This window comes from Mercenaria mercenaria, chromosome 8 (assembly GCF_021730395.1).
Source record: "Mercenaria mercenaria strain notata chromosome 8, MADL_Memer_1, whole genome shotgun sequence".
NCBI classification, from domain to species: Eukaryota; Metazoa; Mollusca; class Bivalvia; order Venerida; family Veneridae; genus Mercenaria; species Mercenaria mercenaria.
In genome coordinates, this window is record NC_069368.1 from 24947916 (window position 1) to 24970906 (window position 22991).

The 22991-nt window shown below is 33.7% G+C and overlaps 2 protein-coding genes across 5 annotated transcripts in view; one reads left to right on the top strand and one right to left on the bottom strand.

The window, feature by feature from the left end:
* Window positions 1-1785: 1785 nt before the first annotated feature.
* Window positions 1786-11238, bottom strand: LOC123522849 (protein FAM219A-like). The gene is made up of 5 exons (XM_053549562.1): window positions 10748-11238; window positions 9167-9263; window positions 7596-7674; window positions 6724-6804; window positions 1786-5624 (listed from the first exon to the last, which is right to left on the bottom strand). The coding sequence occupies exons 1-5, from the start codon at window positions 10817-10819 to the stop codon at window positions 5423-5425; spliced, it is 531 nt and encodes a 176-aa protein (XP_053405537.1). The 5' UTR covers window positions 10820-11238; the 3' UTR covers window positions 1786-5422.
* A 7595-nt stretch (window positions 11239-18833) lies between these two features.
* Window positions 18834-22991, top strand: part of LOC123522847 (dynein intermediate chain 2, ciliary-like) — a 37213-nt gene continuing 33055 nt past the window's right edge. For 3 of the 4 annotated variants that reach the window (XM_045300314.2, XM_045300315.2, XM_045300318.2), the window contains exons 1-2: window positions 18860-18955; window positions 22929-22985. In XM_045300314.2, coding sequence (XP_045156249.2) covers window positions 18923-18955; window positions 22929-22985 — 90 coding nt within the window. In that variant the 5' untranslated portion in view covers window positions 18860-18922. Of the gene's footprint in view, window positions 18956-22928; window positions 22986-22991 lie in introns of all 4 variants that reach the window. The other variant, XM_045300317.2, reaches the window with a different exon arrangement.

A 22991-nucleotide genomic window follows, 5' to 3' on the forward strand; every position in this document is an offset into this window, starting at 1 on the left:
GTCAAGTAATCAAAATTGCAAAAAAGTTATGTCTAGAGAACAAGAGACAAGAAAAGAGCAATTAAAATAAAAACTACACTTTTCAAAAATTCATGCAAACATACATAAACTGGTTTTTTCATTACTGAGAAAAAAGATTGCATAACTTCTTTAAATACTAAAACTAACTATTAGAAAATACCGAGTTACAATAATTTTTTGAAAAATCTATCTATTAAATAATCTCAAATAAAATACAAAAGAAACAAAACAACAATAAAGGAACAAAGGAACATATACTGAAAGTATAAAACATAATAAAAAAAATATATAAACAAAGAATATTTAATAAAACAAACATATAAACTTCAGTAGAAACAAAAATAGAACTTTAGACAGTATCTCTGTATCTGGTATTATTGTCTCTCTAACCCTTATCATGCTGGACGCAACTATTTTTACCTTTACAACCAGTGTAGATCATGATAAGTCTGCACATATGTGCAGTCTGATCAAGATCTGCACTATTTGCTATTCAGTCAGTAACTTTCAGGTAAGCACGCCTTTTTTGACAGCTGATGGTATTGTCCAAATTGAAAGACGGACAGGTTCTATTTATAGAAATTTAGCAGGGTAAGGACTAAGAATGATTAAATCAAGAATTCAAAGCTGACCATAAACTGCTCACTAAGGCAAGCTCTTGTACAGGAGAGGAACCAAAGAAACAATCTAAGAGAACTCCATTTTCTAATGAATGTCAAAATCACAGATCAAGAGACAAAGTTGTATAACTAACAAGAGCTGTCCGTAAGACAGCCAAGCTCGACTATTCGAAATATTGTCTCAGAAGCAGGAAATTATTACCCAAAATGTTAAATATCAAAAGAGTTTTAAGTTCGAAAGGGAACATAATTTGACCAAAATGCATATCAGAGTTATGGGACTTGATGCTATCAACTAGTTTTATAACCCCAAAGAAACATGTTAAGTTTCAATTCAATATCTGCATTAGTTTTGGGGATAGTAACTTGCATGTAAAACATTAACCAGAATTTTCTAAGTCCAAAAGGGGGCATAATTTGCTCAAAATACATGTTAAGAGTTATGGAAGTTGACCAGTGAGGTTGGTAACTGACCTAGAAAAAGAATAAATAAGTTTCAAAGCTATATGCCTTTTGGTAATAGCTGTATGTACTTGCACGCAAAACTTAACCAGATTTTCTAAGTCCAAAGGGGGCATAATTTGCCCAAAATACATGTCAGAGTTATGGAACTTGATTCTATCAACTAGTTTTATAACCCTGAAGACACATGTGAAATTTCAATTTAATATCTGTAGTAGTTTTGGAGATAGTAACTTGCATGTAAAACTTTTACCAGGATTTTTTAAGTCAAAAGGGGGCATAATTTGCCCAAATACAAGTCAGAGTTATGGGACTTTACCAGTGAGTAGGTAATTGATCTAGAAAAAGAAAATAAGTTTCAATCTATATGCCTTTTAGTAATAGCTGTATGTACTTTCATGCAAAACTTTAACCAGAATTTTCTATAGTCCAAAAGGGGGCATAATTTGGCAAAATACATGTCAGAGTTATGGGACTTGACCCAGTGAGGTAGGTAATTGATCTAGAAAAAGAAAAAATAAGTTTTAAATCTATATGCCTTTTAGTAATAGCTGTATGTACTTGCACGCAAAACTTTAACCAGAATTTTCTAAGTCAAAAGGGCATAATTTGGCCAAATACATGTCAGAGTTATGGGACTTGACCCAGTGAGGTAGGTAATTGATCTAGAAAAAGAATAAATAAGTTTCAAATCTATATGCCTTTTAGTAATAGCTGTATGTACTTGCATGCAAAACTTTAACCAGAATTTTCTAAGTCCAAAAGGGGGCATAATTTGGCCAAAATGCATATCAGAGTTATGGGACTTGATGCTATCAACTAGTTTTATAACCCCAAAGAAACATGTTAAGTTTCAATTCAATATCTGCATTAGTTTTGGGGATAGTAACTTGCATGTAAAACATTAACCAGAATTTTCTAAGTCCAAAAGGGGGCATAATTTGCTCAAAATACATGTTAAGAGTTATGGAAGTTGACCCAGTGAGGTTGGTAATTGACCTAGAAAGAGAATAAATAAGTTTCAAAGCTATATGCCTTTAAATGATAGCTGTATGTACTTGCATGCAAAAACTTAACCAAGGTGAGACGCCGACGCCGACGCTAGGGTGAGTAGAATAGCTAGACTATTCTTTGAATAGTCGAGCTAAAAATCTCTGGACAATGGATGCCAGACTACCATTATAGTTAATAGCTCGCCCTAAGCCTTTGGCTCTAGTGACCTTAAAATTATAGTAATTGCTCAAACCGAGCCTTGGCTCTAGTGAGCTTAAAATTATAGTAATTGCCCAACCCGAGCCTTTGGCTCTAGTGAGCTTAAAATCATAGCAACAAATCACAATAACCCTTCGGCTCTAATGAGCTTAATATCATAGTAATAAATCATACTGAGCCTTTGACTCTAGTGAGCTTTTAACACAATAACAATTATGAATGTAAGTTTTATATGGTACAGAAAAAAGACATTATGAAACATGTATAATATAGTAACATAGAAAGATAAACTCTGGAATTAAACAACAAATATATGGAATTCTTTTTATATGCCAATATTCATGAACATTCTAAGCCAGGGAGTTAAAACTTTAAAATGTAAAATGTACAATTTGCTCTGTCTAGTATCATTGCAGTGCAAAAATTCCAATGAAACTTTATTGTGAAAATAAACAAAAAAAAAATTGTAAAAATTTAGCAAAAATCTGAGTTATAAAACACACAGCAACCTGAAAAATTCGACATGTTTTTTCAGAATAAGTCTTAACTTTCTGACTTAAAATATTATGAATACAAGTCGTGGAATGATCAACTTTGGCAGAAGAGTAAAAATAACAACAAACTGGATTTCTTTAGTCTTCAATTGCACTGAATTATTAAAACACAGAAGTATATATTATTTGAATATATAAATAGAACAATCATAACCTTGTGTACTAACAGCAATAGCACACAAGCCTTTTAAACTCTTCTCATGCTCATAATCATCAATTCTTATGAAAATAAACTTATAACTTATCCTCTTTTGGGATTAATGCTGTTTTTCGATAGTATTTCTGTTATATATAGCAATCTGGACAGGGTAAAAACTTATTTGGCTATTACCCGATAACTGAATTATCTAACTGTATCAAATTTAGATTAAATTTCACACTAAAGGGACAAGTACAACTTACAAAAAACTAATGTTACTAAATGCTTTGGTATCTGTTAAATTTTTCGTTTCCGAGAAACTGTACACAATTTATATAAAGTGTTCCCCACTCCAGCTAATCTATTACTAACCAAGTATTACTAATCTTATTATCATCAAATGATGCTCAAACAGAAGAATTTTTTACTGAAAACATATTCTGGAATCTAATGTGTTTGGTCCTTTTCTTACATATTGAAAAATACATGAGAAAAAACACCTTTGTCTCTACCTGAATTACCAAGCAACTTACTGCAAAACCAGCATACTTCAGCTTTACGAAATTTGTAGTATTTCATTCTAACATGGTTCCATCATTTTGCCAGCTGAACAAAACATTGTATATTCTGCAATAAACAACGGTTGGCACCCGGACCAGTTTGATAACATTATGGCGACAAGATATCAGATTCATTACTTTTATGAAGAATGAAGTTCAGCATAAATTTTATCATCTTGTTTATATGGGCAAGTAAAAATGAAAAAAAAAATTAAAAACAAGGCCATCTTGTGATTAATTGTATGATTTACCACAGTTTTACATTCCGATGTTTAGATATACTGTGGCTAGCAATTCCTGCACACCTGATCTAAACCGTGGTAAATTAGATGATTGACAATGAAGAAGTCGTGATAATTTGATGAATATAAACTGACCTAACATTATACATATATTTGCTCCATATCCTATGTTAATATATATTTAAATATAACTAACAACTGAACCTACCTACGCATTTTTCTAAAAAGAAGAGAGAAAAAACTAAAATGGATTTGCGTTTCAGTTAATCCTGCACTGCCCCAATTTTAAATATCACATGAGGGAAACTTCCTTATTGCACATTCTGAACATACTATCAAGTGGAATGAACTCATAGATAAATATTCTTTATAATAATAAATCACATCTTTCATTAACTTGCAAACATCACCTTTAACACATTTTCTTACAAACATGCCAACTCACTTTTAGACAGAAAGTTCAACTTTCTCGCCAAAATTTGACAGTACACCTGACTGCCACCTTTCAAAGGAACAGACGTCATATGAGTAAAATGTGTAAAATAAATGCAACAATGTAACATATAAAAGAGCTGAGGTCATACCTCTCAACAATGAGATGATAAAACACTTCCTACTGCTTGGTCCACCAAACCTGTACATAATTTTTTAAGATATGCAACAACATTTTGCAAGATCCATATAAGTGACACTATCTCTCCGTGGGTGGCATTAGTAACTTTTTTTTTAAACTTTAAAGACATTTTTAATAGCTAAAAAATGCATTTTTCTCTGTAATTAGAAAATCTCATTTGGAACACATTTATTTTCTAGAAATTTTACTGAGTTTTTTTTTTATTTACAGGATATTGTTCCTTTTATGCAAATGTGCTCTAAAAGTTTTATGACAATCCACTAACACATCAAGCCAAATTGAAATTTGAGAATTTTTGGTGTCCGAAATTTAGAATGAAAAATATCCTTGTTACAGAAAAGGTGGACCAGTCAGTACAAGAGCCTAAATTTCTTACAGAAACTGAGAGTTTATCATATCCTATAACACATAGTAATTTACACTACAAAGACAGAATTGAATTCTTAATATTAGTTAAAAAGTTTCTGACCTACACGCACTGGCCAAATATGGGTGTTAGTGCAGAAGAATCTGATAGATGTGACCCATTGACCTAGAAGGAGAAAGCAGTAACTAAGAATGGTTCTAATGATCCATAATTGAGTTTAGGGAACCAGACTCAGAATGCAATCTTGCCATTGGTTAATGTCTAAACTATACTCAGAATCAACCAATCATATGCTAGCATCTTCAGACTGGTTTCCAAACTTAAGTTTAAACATAGTGCACATGACCAGTTTGTAACAATACTGATCAGTCTGAATTATTCTGACTCAAAAGTACTCTAAATATTTCATTTGGGGTAAAATCGTTATAAAAAGCCCAAACAATTTTTTCATCAATTGTCCTTCACAATAATTTGAAGGATAATAACATCTATATTTTGGTGCACAGTGCACAACAATTTGATTCTACCCTGATTTTCAGATAACAATTTATAAATCGAAGAAAATCTTGCATCACGTTTCTTAATATACAATAATTACACCTATGTTTTGGTCACTGTACAGCACACCTATGTGGAATCCATGTAGCAGAAGGACAGCATCCACATCTTTCGTGGAAAGGACGAGGTGGAATGAGGTCAAGGTCTTCATCATCTGGGTCAAGGTCAAGGTTATATCCATCTTTGATCAGCTGTTCTGTGATCTCTCGTTGAGCTGCTTTGGAAAGACTTGGCACAGCAAATTCGTCCTCCTCGCTAAAAACAAATTACATAGAAATATCAAAAACTGATGCAGGGGTTTTTATACATAGAAAGGTGAAATAAAAATTATCTAAACAAAAAAAATCTTTTCCAAAGAAAATGATTCCTGCTTGACTCATATAAAATAAGACTGATTCAGTGCGGTTTTATCTTCTGGTCCTTTGGGATCATGGAGTTTATTCAATATCTGTACAATAGATTTCCGCTTAAGCCGGTGCTAGGGGGCATGAGCGGTACTGCACTTTCCATTACCTCTCATGAACAGACCTAAATCAAACTGAGTCAGTTATTACTTTGCTTCATATAGATATTATTTTAATGCAGTACTGATCATATATATATTCTGCAAGTGCTCTAGTTCTGAAACTATCAAGGGATATAACTTGCAGATAAACATTTAAAAGTTAACATTACATGCAAACATGGATTGTACTGGTCCTTCCTAAGAAACTAGTTGAGTTTTAACATAAAAACAATGTAATTATGGTCACATGGCGGCAGTCCAAGCTTTTAAAGTTAAAGGATTGTGTGTGTGTTCCGGTTCAATGTTTTTTGTTTTTTTTTTCAGAAAAAAAAAAAAATCAGTGTCTACTTGTAGCAGTGAGCATGATGCCCATTCAGCCCAACCTTACAGTGCTGCGAACCCATGACTTCCTGCACTCGAAGCGGACGCTCTATCTCTAGGCTACCATGGCGGTTAGCTTAAAGTTTAAGGAAGACCCTAGGTAACCCTCTAAGCATTATTTCAGACACGAGCAAGTACCTGGGTAAAACTCTAGAACCACCGATTTCAACAAGCAAGAAAGAATTCTACACCCTATAGGCTTTGAACCCACAGCCGTGAGGAGTGACCCAACGTCAGTGTCTTTAACCACTCTGCCATCAAGGTCTCCTATAAAGTTTTGACAAAAATCTAAAAGAGGTCCTAACAAACATTTAAGTCTGACTATAATCCAAGCAGCACTTTTTTGTGAAGATGTCTAAACAAAGTATTTGACAGATAAGGAAATCTTGACAGAATCAATATGGGGAGATAAACAAAATCTTAGCATGATTTCAATGTTTTCTAATTAAAATTTAAAACTCTTCTTACCTGTCATCAGATACTATAGCAACCAAAGGCAGTTCATCTTGTGAGACTGGTGTACCACCATGTTTACTTGGAATGTTTAGTCTGAAAAATAATTACTGTATCATCCATCAACTAAGTAGCATGGGTTTTCCTGAATTTCCACTTCATCTTGCTTTGTCCATATATGTTATACATCATTCTACAAGTTCCTTTGGTTGGTAGTAGATTCTTTTTGAATTTAAAAGACATCTTTAATAAACCTTTTACGGCTAAAATATTTACTAATATTTCCCAGGGTAAATTTTTTTTATCAAGAAATAAAGTTGAAATTTAATATTAAAACCGTTTTGGAGTATATCACAGCTGAAATTTACAACAGAAAATAACCAAAACAGCGTTTTGACCATGAATACAAAATTACTCAAAGTACCACAATTAAAGTTATCTAGAATGATGTATGTAAATAATGATACTGTCTTATATAGCATTTAATGTGAAATAAAGGAAAAATCTTGTTAACAAATTCAAATACAATGTATTGTCCAGATAATCTACATTTAAAACCCAGCATGGTACACTCAAGTTACACCAGATAGTGCTGATTTGTTCAAATATTTGTATCTGTATAACGAACAGTTCATTATACAGTGAATATGTAACAAACTAGGATATTTAGACAAATGTCTAATAGCATTTCCTCTGGCAAAATAAATTTAATCAATTTAACCTAAAACCAAACTACCTTGTAATGAATGTTGCAAACTTGTGCATGCTTATTTCAGATAACAGAAATCTATTTTAAAATTTTAGAAACATTGGCTCAATTTTTATGTAAGACTGTAACTATCGCTAACTAAAAACCTTGTCAATGTTACCACAGAAATGGCATATACCTGGACCTCGGTATTAAAAAAGTTCTCTTCGGTTGCTCATCAATGACTTCTTTTCGTTTCGTCTTCTCTCGCTGTTTTTCTAAGAATATATAAACACTCATTTATACAAACTAAAATATCTGCTGTATAAACTGTTCTACCAATTGAATGAAAATACTATTCAATGAAAATTAAAAATCTGGGCTTCATAGCAAAACCAAATAATTAAAAGAAAACACCAAGAGGACATAACTGTCTTATGCCTCTTCTTTCTGAAATTCTTCTTTTTATTCTTTGAAAGGCTAACACCAATGGTAGACTATTCTAAATACATTTCATAACATGAAGAATAAATATTGCTTGTCTATGAACTGTATTTCATCTACCACCCCATCAAGGCTTCAAGCTCCTAAATTGTGTTCATTTGCATGAAGTAGTTTTAATTAGAATAAATAATAGAAATTATACATAGAAAATAATTATCTTACTATAACTTTGGGAAACATCCAATCTCATCCTCTTGAAGGACCTTGACCTTCAAACCTAAAAGGTCCTTGCTTCTGATCTGATCAAGTGGTTTATGATAAGTAATGTAAAGAACATTCCATTCTAGTTTTAGCAATCCTTTCAAATAAATTAGGTCAGCCTTGAGAATTCTTTTACCGAAATTTGGTGAACATCCATTATGCAGTTCATAGGAAAGTTTCCAAAAGATTTTTCATTTTCAGATTTGGGGCAAGCATAATGCTGTTCAAAAGACAAATTTGTTTCAAAGTTACTTCCCCATTTTCAGTTCTAATTGCCCTAAAGTGCATTCAAACAGAACCATCAGAATGAACTTAAAGGAAGTCCATTCAAGAATAAAGCAGACAAAGATTTGTTGAGATACATCAGGTTTATGAGACAGTCCATTTCTACCTTTGTTCGGGAGGAGCCAAAGTGCAGTCAAGTGGAACTATCTGAACAATCTTGTTAAGATATATCCACGGATGTTTCAGACCAAGAACAGGAAAACATCACTTATGCCAGCATCAGGGCAGACTCGAGCAACCCATATAGTCCCAGGCCTTACATTCTTGTTGTATTGGATTACTCAAAATCCTGGAATAATTTCAATTCTTTGCTACTCCCCTTGTCACTTCAAACAATCTGTGTTTTATCATAATGTGAAAACACAGCCATCAGTTCATAAGAAATTATACAGCTTGTTCTATTTTTTAACTCTGTATACACATAATTGCAATCAAGCATATGAACACACTTCAACCTTTCAGCCTGGCAGTAAGTGATTCTGCCTTTGCAACCAGTGCTGACCAAGACAAGACTGCACATACATGCTGGTTGATCATTGTCTGCACTATTCACTATTCATTCAGTAAATTTTAAGTAAATACCCCATACAAATACTAGATGGTATTGCCCAAACTGAATGATGGACCAGTCCATTTTAGAAATTTAGCAAGCTAAAGGTTAAGAAAACCTTTGCAAGTTTATTTCTTATCACACAGATCATGAGAAGTTGTTTAAAGAAAATTGCGATTTATAAATTGAATATCAGTTGCAGTTTTTATTATTTTGTATATTAACCATACCAATTTTTTTCTGTAATTCTGAAGTTCTTCTGATATTTTTTGCTGTACTAGATGTAGACGTCTTCGTTTCAATTACAGGTTTATCTTCTTCTTCAAGCTGTAAAGACGTAGTGTTTTTATTTTGTACAGTTTAATATCACACAATTTTATGTCATAAATTTTAGGTGCAAGAGCAGGTTTTTAACATTTTGGGGCAATTTTTAGGCACAAACAGGTATCTTCATAGAACGAATCAGCCTTAGGTGTGTTCCATAAGCCAGATGTCTGGCTCCCCTACATGAAACTAATTGTGTGTCCATATGTCACAGGTGCCCCCAACTAATTATCACATTCACTGTATATCTGTATACACATATGTTACTTAAAACATAAAGACAAGAAACGCCATGTGTAGAAGATATAAATATATTATAACTAGTGAAATAGAGGGCCCTGACATAGTTCTTACCCCAGATAACCTAGTACCTTATCTGGCCAAGATTTCATAGAGACAAACATTATGACCATGTTTTATGTAAATCTGTTATCAGGTACATCATTTTCCAATTGACCTAGTGACATCAGGTATCCCACTTTAGAATTTACCTAGATTTCATACAGACAACATTGGGACTAAGAATTGCAGCTCTGAAGTGTTTACAAAGCTTTTTTATTATTTGACCCGAATCAGAACTTCCAGTTTAAAATAATTTTCATAAAATTTAGTCTTATATGATTATCAATCCCTGCTATAAAGGGAAACGGGGCTGGAGCGCCCACCAGGTGTCATGACTAATGGCAATAACTGAAGACTGTTTCAATCATATTTTCCATCGCTTTCTGAAAAATTGAACATAAGCTCTGCAGAGCTTTTTAGCCACTCAATTCTAAGAACAGTTAAAACAAATTATACCTTACCCGGGAATACCCCCAACAATTAGCTGGTACCCATTTACAGCTGGATCAACTTAAACAATTGGGATGAAGTGCCTTACCAAACAGCTTATATTCGTAATATGTTCCTAATACATTGTATAACCAAACTTTAATTATAAAGAAAGATTTTTTTCATTACTGTTTATGTCACAACATATTTCACATTATTTTTTAAATCTTTATTTTTTTTTTTTTTTTTTCAAGTTCAAATCCTTGTGATTTATTTGGTATTCCTCGGTTATTCAAGTTCGGAGGAAAATGTAACAAACTGGTTGAACGCTTTTATCTTTAAACCATTTTGATCCAAGTTTAAGATGTGATGAAGTCTTATTTGTTATTTCATTTTCAATAAAATCTGAAATGTTAACGACCCTTAAATCTCTAGAAAAACTGAGGTCTGTACCCCTAGCAAACCACTAACAGTCTTGTCTAGAATTACCCCTAGACACTTCCAATTTCAATTCTGTTTACATTGATATATGATAGCAAAACAACACACATCTACCTGAATAAATAATATAGATGTAAGATTAAAAAGGACATTAACGAGACATGGACAAATAAGAGTAATTACAATATGCCTCTTGCACCTTTAACAAGCTTCTACCTGTTTGCAGTACGAATTGATTTAGTACGAAACAAGCAAACCAAAAATTTGGTAGTGACCTGCGACATAAGTGATGAGTTTGGCACTGATTTATTGTCACTGTCAATACCACTATCTTCTTTGCTGTCCATTTTTATGTCGCAAAATACATTCTTATCTCAAGAAAAAGTATTAAACAGAGAAAATATGCATGGATAACTATTTCGATCTCAAACCGGATGTATTTGTTCCGGATTTAGACGGGTACAATAAAACATATCCGTCTATCTCTAGCTAAAGAAAACGCAAGTAAAAAAGGACAAGGTAAGACATAGGCTGGTTAGCATCGATTGACCTCCACCGTATAGTAAGGGCGTAAAAAATGAAAAAAAAAAATGTGAAAATCCTTTCGAATTTATAGAACGCAAAGAAGTATATAATACAGACGCAACCAAGTAAAAAAATAACAAGGACATAATATCAGACAGGTTCCAAAAACACAACATCCGCAAAAAGAAACCCACAGCACGTCGACGTGCATACTACAAGCACACACATGCACTCGCATACAAAGCAAACACACGAAGACAAAACGAACAAATAAAGAAATAACAGCAGATTTGGTTTGACTGAGTCTGTTCATGTATTCTTATCTATAATCTTGAAGTAATTTAGCAGGTCATTTCAGATCCCTCATAATCGTTTTAATGATAAATTCAAAACATTAAAGTTCTTATTACCGCCATCAGAGTTTTAGTTTCGTATAATATGAATAGCATTGTTTCCTAATTTCAACAGAAATCAAAAATTAACCCTGGATGAAACTGAATATACTTGTAAATAGTTACATGCAGTGGCATTTTTTCAGGTATTGACAAAAGTGTGTGCGTGTGTGAGTGCGTGCGTGCGTGTGTGTGTGTTTGTGGTGTGCACGTTTGTGTGCTGTGGGTTTCTTTTTTGGGAGGCTGCGTTTTTGGTGCGTGACATTCCCTGTTTGATACTTGTCTTTGTTTTTTTTTTTGTTGGATTATATCATATGGTATTTTTTTCATTCTAACATAATTTGAAAGAAATATTGAAAAGAAATGTAGTATCAAGCATGCAAATATATTTACATCCCTGTCATGTTCGAAAGTAAGAACATATTCTAATGTAGTTGAGGATTGTATTGGTCAGATTAAAAAATGTCTGAAGATAACTATTAAAAGTAATGAACCAACCTTTTGCTTTTCCATTGTAGATTGTATCGGTGAGCATTTACTACGCTTTGCAATTGAGTTTGCCCTTTACAGATATAATGTCTCGTCGAAAAGCCAATAATCAGTTACTGTACTCGCCTGTCACATTTATATTTATCTCGATTGAAATTCTGACTCCGCCCTTCAGTTAAACAGCCAAGATTTAGTGACGAAATACGTTATAGAGCCATTTATGTAATCATGCCGCGAGGTAAAAATTACAGCAATGATGTTAGTCAAATAATTGTGAATAAGATTAAAGATAATGGATACGTATGGAATGATATTTAAATATCATTCCATAGATACGTTTTAGTCAAAGTAATTTTGACGCGATCCTAGGAAATATTGAGATAATATTTTCATATGGGCAATATCCCCACTCACTTCAAAAACTCGAAAGACCAAAATAGTTGAAGCAATTTCCCATGAAATTTTCATCGCTGCCGACGCTTACATGCTATAGGTATAAATATATTCAAGAATTGCCCACAGATAAAACTTGTATCGAAAGGGCATTCAATTCTTCATTGATTTATGTAAAAATTATCAAATAATATCTCTAATTACGATTTTTTTCTGGGGATTTAAACCTATGTATGTACTGTACATGCACGGTTAAAATTTACCGTGTGTACTCGCCAATATGCGCAAGCGATAAAACCAATAACTTTACATGACTGTGTACTGTGATTTATCTTGCATTAATTATTTTGGTACTTCAAAGTTTTGACGTTTAGATTGCCCGTCACAAATATAAAACAAGCTGAACATCGAATTTTTTTTGACTAGCGCCAAGATTAACATGATCGTTCAATGGACCAATCGAATTCATTGTGGAAGATGGCCTCGGCTATTTTTGTCAACATACACCTGTCAAGTCCCAGTATAATATCGATTTGAATTATTCGGAAAGGGCAAACTCAATTGCAAAGCGTAGTAACAGTAATATTCAAAAATGTCTGACGACCACTATTAAAAGTAATGAACCAACCTTTTGGTTTTCAATATATTCAACAGACATTGTTAAAAGTATATTACACACAATGTTTATTTAAAAATATGAGCAATTCTACATACTGTTTATATAAACATAATGTTAGCATAATGTTTATTGTGTATTACAGCAGTTAAAAAATTTCACTCTTAATATATTTATATAGCTCAATACGGTTTAAATGTGTTCTACTAAACATCTGGAAGTCTTTTGACACTCGACTGTTACTGAATTGCATTTAACTACGAATCCAGCTCTACATACGAAATAAAGTAACATAATTAGTAAAGCCAAATACATCTGATGATACTTTTTCTACATTTGAAGTAAATATCTAATGATGAAATACTTAATGAACCATAGGCCTACTTTAGCTTTTAGGTATGTTTTCTTTCGGGGACATTTTTGTGTGTTTTACATTTGTTACCATTACGTGATTAAGGGGTTTAACTGGTACTGGTAACTTTATTGTAACTTTAGAGCATGGCTGAGATTGAAAGCGTTGCTAATCAGTTTAAATGCCTCAGTGATAAAATATAGAGTCCACTGTGCTCCTTAAACTTTTCATTTTTTCATTCTTTTGTAATTGCTTAATTAGTTTACGTACATTTATGTAAATATATGTTGACTACATGTCTATATACATATGTTGCTGTAGGAGTTTTCTTCAGAGGGCTGCGTTTCTGATACGTGACTCTTCTTGATAGGTCTTTGTCCTTGTTTTGATTATGATTTTGTCGAAAATGAGGAAAGCTTGGAACACTCACCATTGCGCGCTAAGTGGTAAGTTACGTTTTTAAAGATTTTTTAGATGCCTGATTATATATGACCTTTCTTCGAATCTGGCTTCGGTTGGAATCTTTACGCTATGGAAAAAATGGTTTAACCACTATGCCAGGCGCCAGGCGGATAGAAGTCGGAAACCATTTATTTAACTAGCTCGCGGCTCACGAACCGGTGTGTGTGTGTGCGTGTGTGCGTGCAGGTGTGTGCCGGGGTGTTTGTCCTTGTTGTTTATATCAATTTACTTTATCGAATATGTATTTCTTTAAAATGTCAATTATTTACATATCTATCCAAAGCTACACTGCTGTAGAGTTTCGTTTCGGAGAGGCTGCGTTCTTGAGACCTGGCTGTTCATTTTGTAATTTTCTCCGTCTTTTTATCCTACTATATGTTTGTCATGTATTGTTAAACCAATTGTCTCTTAAACATATTACTTACCTCTTCAATACAGATTGAATCATTTACAATTTCTTTTATGGGTTTGGTTTAGCACTTCATTTAATCTGAACCACATATGTAAACTTTAATGCAGGCTTTGAAGTGCTATATTAGCTTATGTTTGCTAAAACCGGAAATTGACCGACGGACCATTTGGAACTAAATTATGTTGCATATATGACATATGTTGTAGTTCAAACTGGAATCTAGGCAGATTCGGAATCTGCCTAGCCCAAACTAGAATTCTAGTTTGGCTTAGACCGATTCCGGATCTGCCTAGGCCAAACTGTAATCTTCTTGTAGACAGATAATTATCCACAAGTTCACTGATTTTTGTTTTGTTTTGACATTTTGTAGCCAATAAGACTCTCAAACTTGTATTACATCATAAATTGAACATAAAATTTATGCAATGATATGTGAGCTGGAAAGTATACATGGGCAATATATATGGTTACATCTTTGTATATTTTTAACGCCTTGATTGGTAGTTATTTATTTTACTTAATCGATTAAAGCATTTATATTTATCTTTTTTTCTTATAATAGCTATGTATTTAACATTCACACTTTCAACTAGATTACCAACGGAACACCTGTGCCAGTAGTTAGTTGTAATATGAAAGATTTATTTACACTTTGACATGATGATATTTTTTGCTTTATCTTTGAAAAATTGATTCTTCAGTTGCGCAAACTTGAAGATGAAAGGCCTACCTTTATAATTGTTACTATTAAATTAGATAATCTTCAAAAAGAATTGATAACAGTTTTTAAGGGGCAAATATTTAGTTTTATTATATTATTTTGGGACATGTTTTAAAAATACAATTAAGTATCACTTGTAAATAGAGTTTTTTTCCTTACCAGTATTCTTCAATGCTTTAATATAAAAAGTATAAACCAGAATATCGATTTTCATCTATTACGAATTTTTTTTTTAAGTTTATAACAAATATTCCAGTTTGGCCTAGGCAGATCCGAAATCGGTCTCGCCAAACTAGAATTCTAGCTTGGTCTAGGCAGATCCGGAATCGGTCTAGATCAAACTGGAATTCTAGTTTGGTCTAGGCAGATTCTAGATCTGCCTAGATTCCAGTTTGGGCTACGACACATACTCACACTCAAATATTTCAAAATATAAACAAAATACAAGTAAAGGTGCAGGTTTATATTTCTTTTAAAGAGCAGGTAACGAATATCCCCACATTGAATGAAAATAAAGTTTATGTAGTGTTTGTTTAAGTTGTTTATTTTTTTCAACTTGAACATTTCGGATTGGGTGGTTCCACTCCCGCTATAAAAGCTTTGCTTTGGGAATTGTTGAATCACCCCTTGGATATGGTGCCTATTTTTTTTATTTTTTTTTTTGGTTGTTTTTTTTTAGTTTTGTCTTTATGCAGTTTCTGTGATATACAGGCTCCATAACCATAGATCCCCTCTCTAAATTCCATTCTGTTTAGTTCTGCCCATTGTTTTCTCAATTAGGGCACAACCATTTTTTTTATCTGGGGACCGCTTTTACGGAACTGCACTCTGTGCATCATTGAAGGTTCTATGTGCACCGCCGTATAAATACATCTGCGGACGTCTCTAAATTATATTCTGGTACTTATAACATGTGTAAATGTTGATTTCTGCTCAACCCGGTGATAGACGGCGCGGACGGTAGCTTGCATTTCCACTACCGTCCATGAACAGGCTCAATAAAGCTGAGCCTGTAACATTTTCATTTATGTCGTGTTGGGCGACCTGTGCTTTTCCACTTTTTTTTTTATTTTAAGTTTTATTTAACGTTCTTTATGACCAACAGACATCATGAGCTATAAAACTCATGTGCGACCAACATCATATCCAGTAACAGATACAGACCTAGTACAACTCTTTTAATACTGACTGCCAAGCAAGGGAGTTTCATATACCATTTATCATGTCTTTGGTATGAAACGAACAGAATTCAAACCCCACAGCCCCACTCCCCCAGCACATTAGTCATAATATCAGTGGAGATAGAGAACTGAAAATTGAATCAAAATTGTTTCTCGCATCAATTTATGAAGCAACTGCATGAACTGTGAGGCCTATTTTCGATCCCTAGCTTAGATGTTCTATCTCTCAGTTTTAGAGTTCCTTGTATTAATTGTTAAGCCCGCGAAGGTGGGCATATTAAAATCGCACTGTCCGTGCGTGCGCGCGTCCGTCCGTCCGTGCATCCGAGTATTCTCGTCCGGGCTGCCATCCATAAAGGAAATTTGAAATTACTTTGTATAAATGTTCCCAATAATGAGACGACGTGTCATGCTCAAGACCCAGACGCCTATCTCCAAGATCAAGGTCACACTTAGAGGTCAAAGGTTAACTGGGTCTGTTACGTGTCCGGTCCATAACTCTGCCATCAATGAGGGGATTTTGAAATCACTTGGCATAAATGTTTACCATAATAAGACAGTGTGTCCTACGCAAGACCCAGATCCCTAGCTCCAAGGTAGAGGCCACACTTCAAAGTCTAATGTTAACAGGTCTTTTAATTTTTGTGTCCTGTTCATAACTCTGTCATTCATCAAGGGATTTTAAAATTACTTGACTTGAACGTCCACCATAATGATATGACGTGTCATGCGCAAGATCCAGATCCCTAGCTCTAAGGTCAAGGTCACACATAGAGGTTAAAGGTTAACATGATCTGTTTCTTGTCCTGTCCATAACTCTTCCATTCATCAAGGGATTTTGAAATTACTTAGCACAAATGTTCCCACAATGAGACGACGAGTCATGTGCAAGACCCAGCTACCTATCTCCAAAATCAAGGTCACACTTAGAGGTCAAATGTTAATAGGGTCTGTTTCATGTCCGGTCCATAACTCTGCCATCCCTGAAGGGATTTTGAAATCACTTGGCATAAATGTTTACCATAATGAGACAGTGTGTCCAAGACCCCTAGCTCTAAGGTCAAGGTCACACTTCGAAGTCAAATGTTAACAGGTCTGTTAATTTTCATGTCCGGTTCATAACTCTGCCATTCATCAAGGGATTTTGAAATTACTTGGCATGTATGTTCACCATAATGATACAAAATACTAAAATGAATACTGGCCGATATAAAAATGTGCCACTGTCAGATTCGGGAGAAAAGCTCCTGACATCACAGTTTGCATATTATTTTAATGAAATTACAGCCAACCTATAGTAAAAGTGTTGTTACACGGAACTGCATTCTCCGATTTTCGAAAAAATTCTATCAATAAAAATATAAGATAAAATATAAATTTTACTCACGTGTTTACAAGTAGAAACGGGCGATAGCTGCACCACGGAAATGTCGATAGCTCTTTTCCTTATCACCACAATTTGGTGTTAGGCGCTAGCGTTTAGTAGCCGTGTGATATGACGTGCCATGGGCAAGATCCAGATTCCTAGCTCTAAGGTCAATGTCACACTTAGTGGTTAAATGTTATCATGATCTGTTTCTTGTCCTGTCCATAACTCTGCCATTCATCAAGGGATTTTGAAATAACTTGGCATAAATGTTCCCTTTAATGAGATTACATATCATGTGCAAGACCCAGATCGCTACCTCAAAGGTCAAGGTCACACTAGGAATTCAAAGGTTAACATTGTCAGTTTCTTGTCTCGTCCATAACTGTGCCATTTATCAAAGGATTTTAAAATTGCTTGGCACAAATGTTTCCTATTATGAGTTAATTTATCATGCACAGACAACAGTAGCATTCTTGGGCACGCTTCTGGGCATAAATTTGTCACATTTTTCACGTGACAGCCCTTGTTTATGCATAGAAACTGAAGATGTTTCAACTCAGCCAAGAAAAGAAAACACAGCTAATGAAGAAGAATTCATAACTCGCCAAAACTATTTCTGGATTTGTTATCTATTTATCAAAATAAAGCCACTAAATAGTTTTTGTATTAAAGTACACTAACAAAGTTTAATAATGTTTTGACATTGACGTCGTTTAGATAGATATAGGAGACGTTAGTCGAATTAACTAGCTTTGTCTTGAATTTTCGATATTTCAGCAGAGAAAGCTACCTTGTAATAAAAAGAAAAATTATATTTTTGTCTTTATTAAACTTGATTCATAATTTTAACATGTCCAAAACATTGTGGAATGATACTTATTTCACTTGGGTATTGATTACTTTTTACTCGGACTTTATCATAGACTCCCTGTGTAAAATCTGAAACTTTTAACTAAAATAAAAGTATTAAATCGATATAATATTTCAGTGAAACTTCAAAAGTTTGTTGTCTGTAGCATCATCTTGGGCATGTGCAGTGAAAAATCTTAATTTGATTTCTAAAATAGTGTGATATTTATTTCTAAAGTCACTATATGTTCATTGTAAATATACTTCGTTATACCCAAGTGGAAACTGGCAGGTACTCGAAAATGCAGCTCTCTGATTGGTCAATTAGAACCCCTAATGTACTGTGATGTCATGATAAAGTTATGAATTAATAAAAATGATAAAGTGCTCTGCAAAGCCTCGTATTTAATTATTTAATTCAAACCGCTTAATAAATTCAATATGAAAGATACCCTTTATATATATTCTGTTCCTAACACTTGAAAGAGAGATTTGACAGTAACGATAGATTTTTTTTTTATTTCTCAATTAACCCTTTTCGCAAAAAGGACTCTTTCCGCTATATCTGGAAACCACTTTCCGCTATACTCTGTTGACATACAACCAGTCACTATTTTGTTGTCTGTAGCAACCGTTTCCGCCACAGAACAAGGTTTGCATAGAGTGAATTTACAAAAAGTACTACAAAAATGCCACCAAAAGCGATTGGAAAGGGGAAGCAGGTAAATATTTCCATATTTCAAAATCAGGTGTCTCTTCTTTGTGCTCAAATAATCAAAGTAATGGCAGTTATCATCTTTTTCAGCAACGATGATCACTTCACAAGACCTGATGACATTAATTTTATCAATTGCATGTTGATACTGTCTACTTTTTCTTTTACAGTCTATCATCGTTAGTTTTTAAAGTGTTACTTACTTGGATTTAATTCATGTAGGCATCCACTGATTATCCATGTATATTCATTCTTGTTGGATAGATAATAATTAGCCAAAAATATTCAGCTCAGAGATGTTTATATGCTGTTATTGATCTCTGCGCTGAAACGAATCCCGTACTGAAACCTAACCAGGAATCGTGCCAGAAGTCTGTCACGCTATAATTTCATCAAATGAAATGCAATGAACTCACCTTTTATTTTAAAATGTTTCTAATTAATTTTTCTTTTGATCTGGTATAAAATAATCCATGCAACATAATTTGAACACAAGTTATACACACAAGTTTCAAATTGGTACCCCTGTCTGCAATATTGTGTCCGCCATTGCAGTTGTCACCTGATCAGGGTACTCTTCATTTGAAAACCAATATTCGGTATAGAATTGTTATTTATTGACCTTTTCTGAGAACTTAACTTTCTAGGATATGTTTTAATGAATTTTTATCGAAATTGGTTATGTTTATGATTAAAATAAATGCATTAATAAGTGAAATTTTGAACTTGATTTTTAAAAATAACCATGTGCTCTGAACTGTTGCATGACGTCATCCGTTTCTCACGAGAGAAGTGTGCGAGATGTTGCGGTTTGATACTGGTTAGTTAACCAAATGGGGTTTCGCCATAACTTAATGGACGCGACCATCAGAAAATAAAAATAGCGTCAGTTAAGTTATGGTAGCCAGAACTAGATAATAATTGGAAGTGGTTATTCGTACAGCTCTCCCGAATAATGAAATGGCTGGCAGGTGGTTATTCGTACGGCAGTTTGTATTACAATACATTGTATTGAAGTCATTCAACTGATATATTTTAAACTGATTTCTGAAATGACATGTATAATAATCGCAAATATGCAGCCAGTGTACGAAATTCAGATTTTAATCCAGTAGCCCGTTCGGGCTACCAAATTAAAAATTTTCCAAGCCCGACACCAATTTGACTAGCCCGAACTTTAACACCTTAAAATACATAATTTTTGCACCATATAACATTTTGTTTTACAGACATCTCTATGCATGTTTGAAGTAATAAAAATGACATACAGTACATGTTTGCCATGTTTTTAAAAAAAATTAACTCGAAATACTCCAGTCCAGATCAGCATCGTCAGAGTCCAAAAGCATCAGACATGACACTCCTTGCCAAAACGAAATCTAAACTGTTAAGCCCGATTTTTTAGGATCCGCACTCGCCAATTACTGCAACTCGGACTGTTGACAATTTGTTAGATGTAATACCGAGTGCTGAATACACATTACACACACGCTGATAGCATAATTTAAGCTCCACCTACTGCATGTACTTGTGAGATTTTCGCGAGAAGTGTGAAAGCTAATCAAATTATCCGTTACGCTAGAGGTGATTGTATTCAGCCAATTAGAGCTGCGGTTACGTCTTTGACACTGTGTTTGATTGTCAACACGTAACAGTGCAAAAACCAAAAATTCCATAAGCGTTTCTCAGTCTGGAAAATCACGATGCAGTACTCGTTTAATTAGCATGTTTTTTTTAAACAAATGAGGAAAATTCGGTAGCCCAGTCAGGCTTGTACCTGTGGAAAATCGGTAGCCCGAGCTGAAATTTGGTAGCCACGGGCTGTCAGACTACCGTGAATTTCGAACACTGTGCAGCGGCTAGAGAACTGGAATCAGTTCCCTATAGACAGTGAACTTATTTGTCCGGAACCGGTTCTAGAGCCAAACTACCATGCATAGGCTAGGGAACGGAAATTTTATTTCTGTGAACGTAAAGCTGCCGAAATTCACTTTGTTTCTTTTGGTATGTATCATGCATGTTATTATATTAATTGATTTTACCATACCAGTAAGCCATGCTCTTGCATTTGTCGGCATTTACTGTGTCTCCAAAAGTGTACTTGCCACATACAGTCCACCATATTGGAATGTTACATACCACTACGAATTAATGCGGAAATCGGAATAAGCCGAAATAAACGTGAAATTTAAACTGAAAAGGTGCAATACAATAAAAGAAACAATTAAAACAAATTAAGTAGTTTCTGTTAATTAGTATTGATTACAAGTTTTTTTTTTTTTTCAATTTGCTAATCACTTGCAAACTTTAATCTAATAAAGAAAAAACCTGATACACTTGAAATGCTGAGGTGTTACAAACCAGTATTTAAAGTGATCAAAGTATCCACTGGCAGTTAAATTATTTTGTACATCTGTAAACATCAAATGATGCATATAAGAAAACAATAAAATTTTATATTTAAATAATTCAAAAATAGTACATGTTTAAAGCAAATAACTTTTAAAAATGGCAAAGTAGTTTTCACGCATTCGTTCATACTTAAATTAAGTTTATATCATTCCAATATGGCAGACACGGCATGCAGTGAGTACGCTTTAGGAGATACAGTAAACGCCGCTAAATGCAAGGGAATGGTAAAATTAATTTTAAAAGTTAATAATATGCATGACATCTACAAAGTGAATTGCAATTCTGGTTCTATAGCCTATGCACGGTACTTTGACAAAAGAACAGCTTCCGGAGGAATACGTTCACTGTCTAGGGAACATCAAATTATTTTATTATTGCCCATGTTGTCCATACCCCAGGTACAAATGTGCATTATGCATCAGCAGCTGTGCTAGTAAAACAAATACTATCTCATTTTGTTCTTTTCAAAATATTTATCTTAATATTTAAATTGACCTTTGATGACTGTTAATCATGACTTTGTATACAAGCAGCCATTTTCGCTGATTGTATGTGGTGAACAAGCATGTCAGAAATATCATTGTCATGTTACACCAAATGAGTTCAAGTTTTACTATTGGCAGTATTATTTAAAAAGAAATAGATCTACTCTAGAGATTTTTTTTTATTGGCAATGGTTTGAATGCCTCCTCATGGTTAATATTTAATGGCAAGGATGTAGTTGGACATTCTTCAGGGTACACAGTATACATTTTCCTCATAATACTTCTCACTAGAACTGAATGCGCAGTGACTTATACAGTGCAAGTATGATACTGATATTCCTGATTATTATTTGCTACACATATTCAGATATATTTATAAATATTTGGAATTGAATAAGTAATATGTTGTCTTCTTTTGATTTGCATTTGTAATTAAAGGTTTGTATAGAAATGTGAAACTTCTGTAATCCTATAGACCCCAGTTCTATTTCAGATCTGTAATCCCTAAATATAATGTTATGCCTTTTGAAAATCTATCAAATGATGTGATAGTTCTATAAAAAAAATAAAAAATGAAAAAGTGCCTGTCAAAAATCTAGCTAAATTAGAGCCCTTGATATAAACCTCAAGTTGAAACTGTGACACTTCAGTAACTGTTGCATTACCATTTACAGGTACAGATTTACCTTTATATTCATCAGAAATATTTGAAGTTGTAGTAACTCATAGATATTTGTTCTGCTATATAATTACAGGATTATTCATATTAGGTTTAATGTTATTTTAAATTGTTAGACCAGCATTTTGTAACAAACTAAGAGCTGGCTGCAAAGTCATTCCAGGTTTGATAATTATTCCATCTTCAGATGATAAACTGGAAATACTCAAAGTAGGACCTGGACTTGTGTCTAGCAGCTATGTACCGGTAGACAATTAAAAAGCCTTCCTTACCTTCAGTTGTATTGTTTTTATGTGTACATGAAGCAGAATCTAAATGATCTTTATTTTCAGTAGACCGCTGTATAATTTATTCCAAAATGTATTTAATTGTATGTACATTTATTTGATATTTTCTTTTACTAGGGTGGTATGGGAGGTTTATCAGAAATGATGAAACGTCGAACGACAAGGATACGTGGTGTAAGT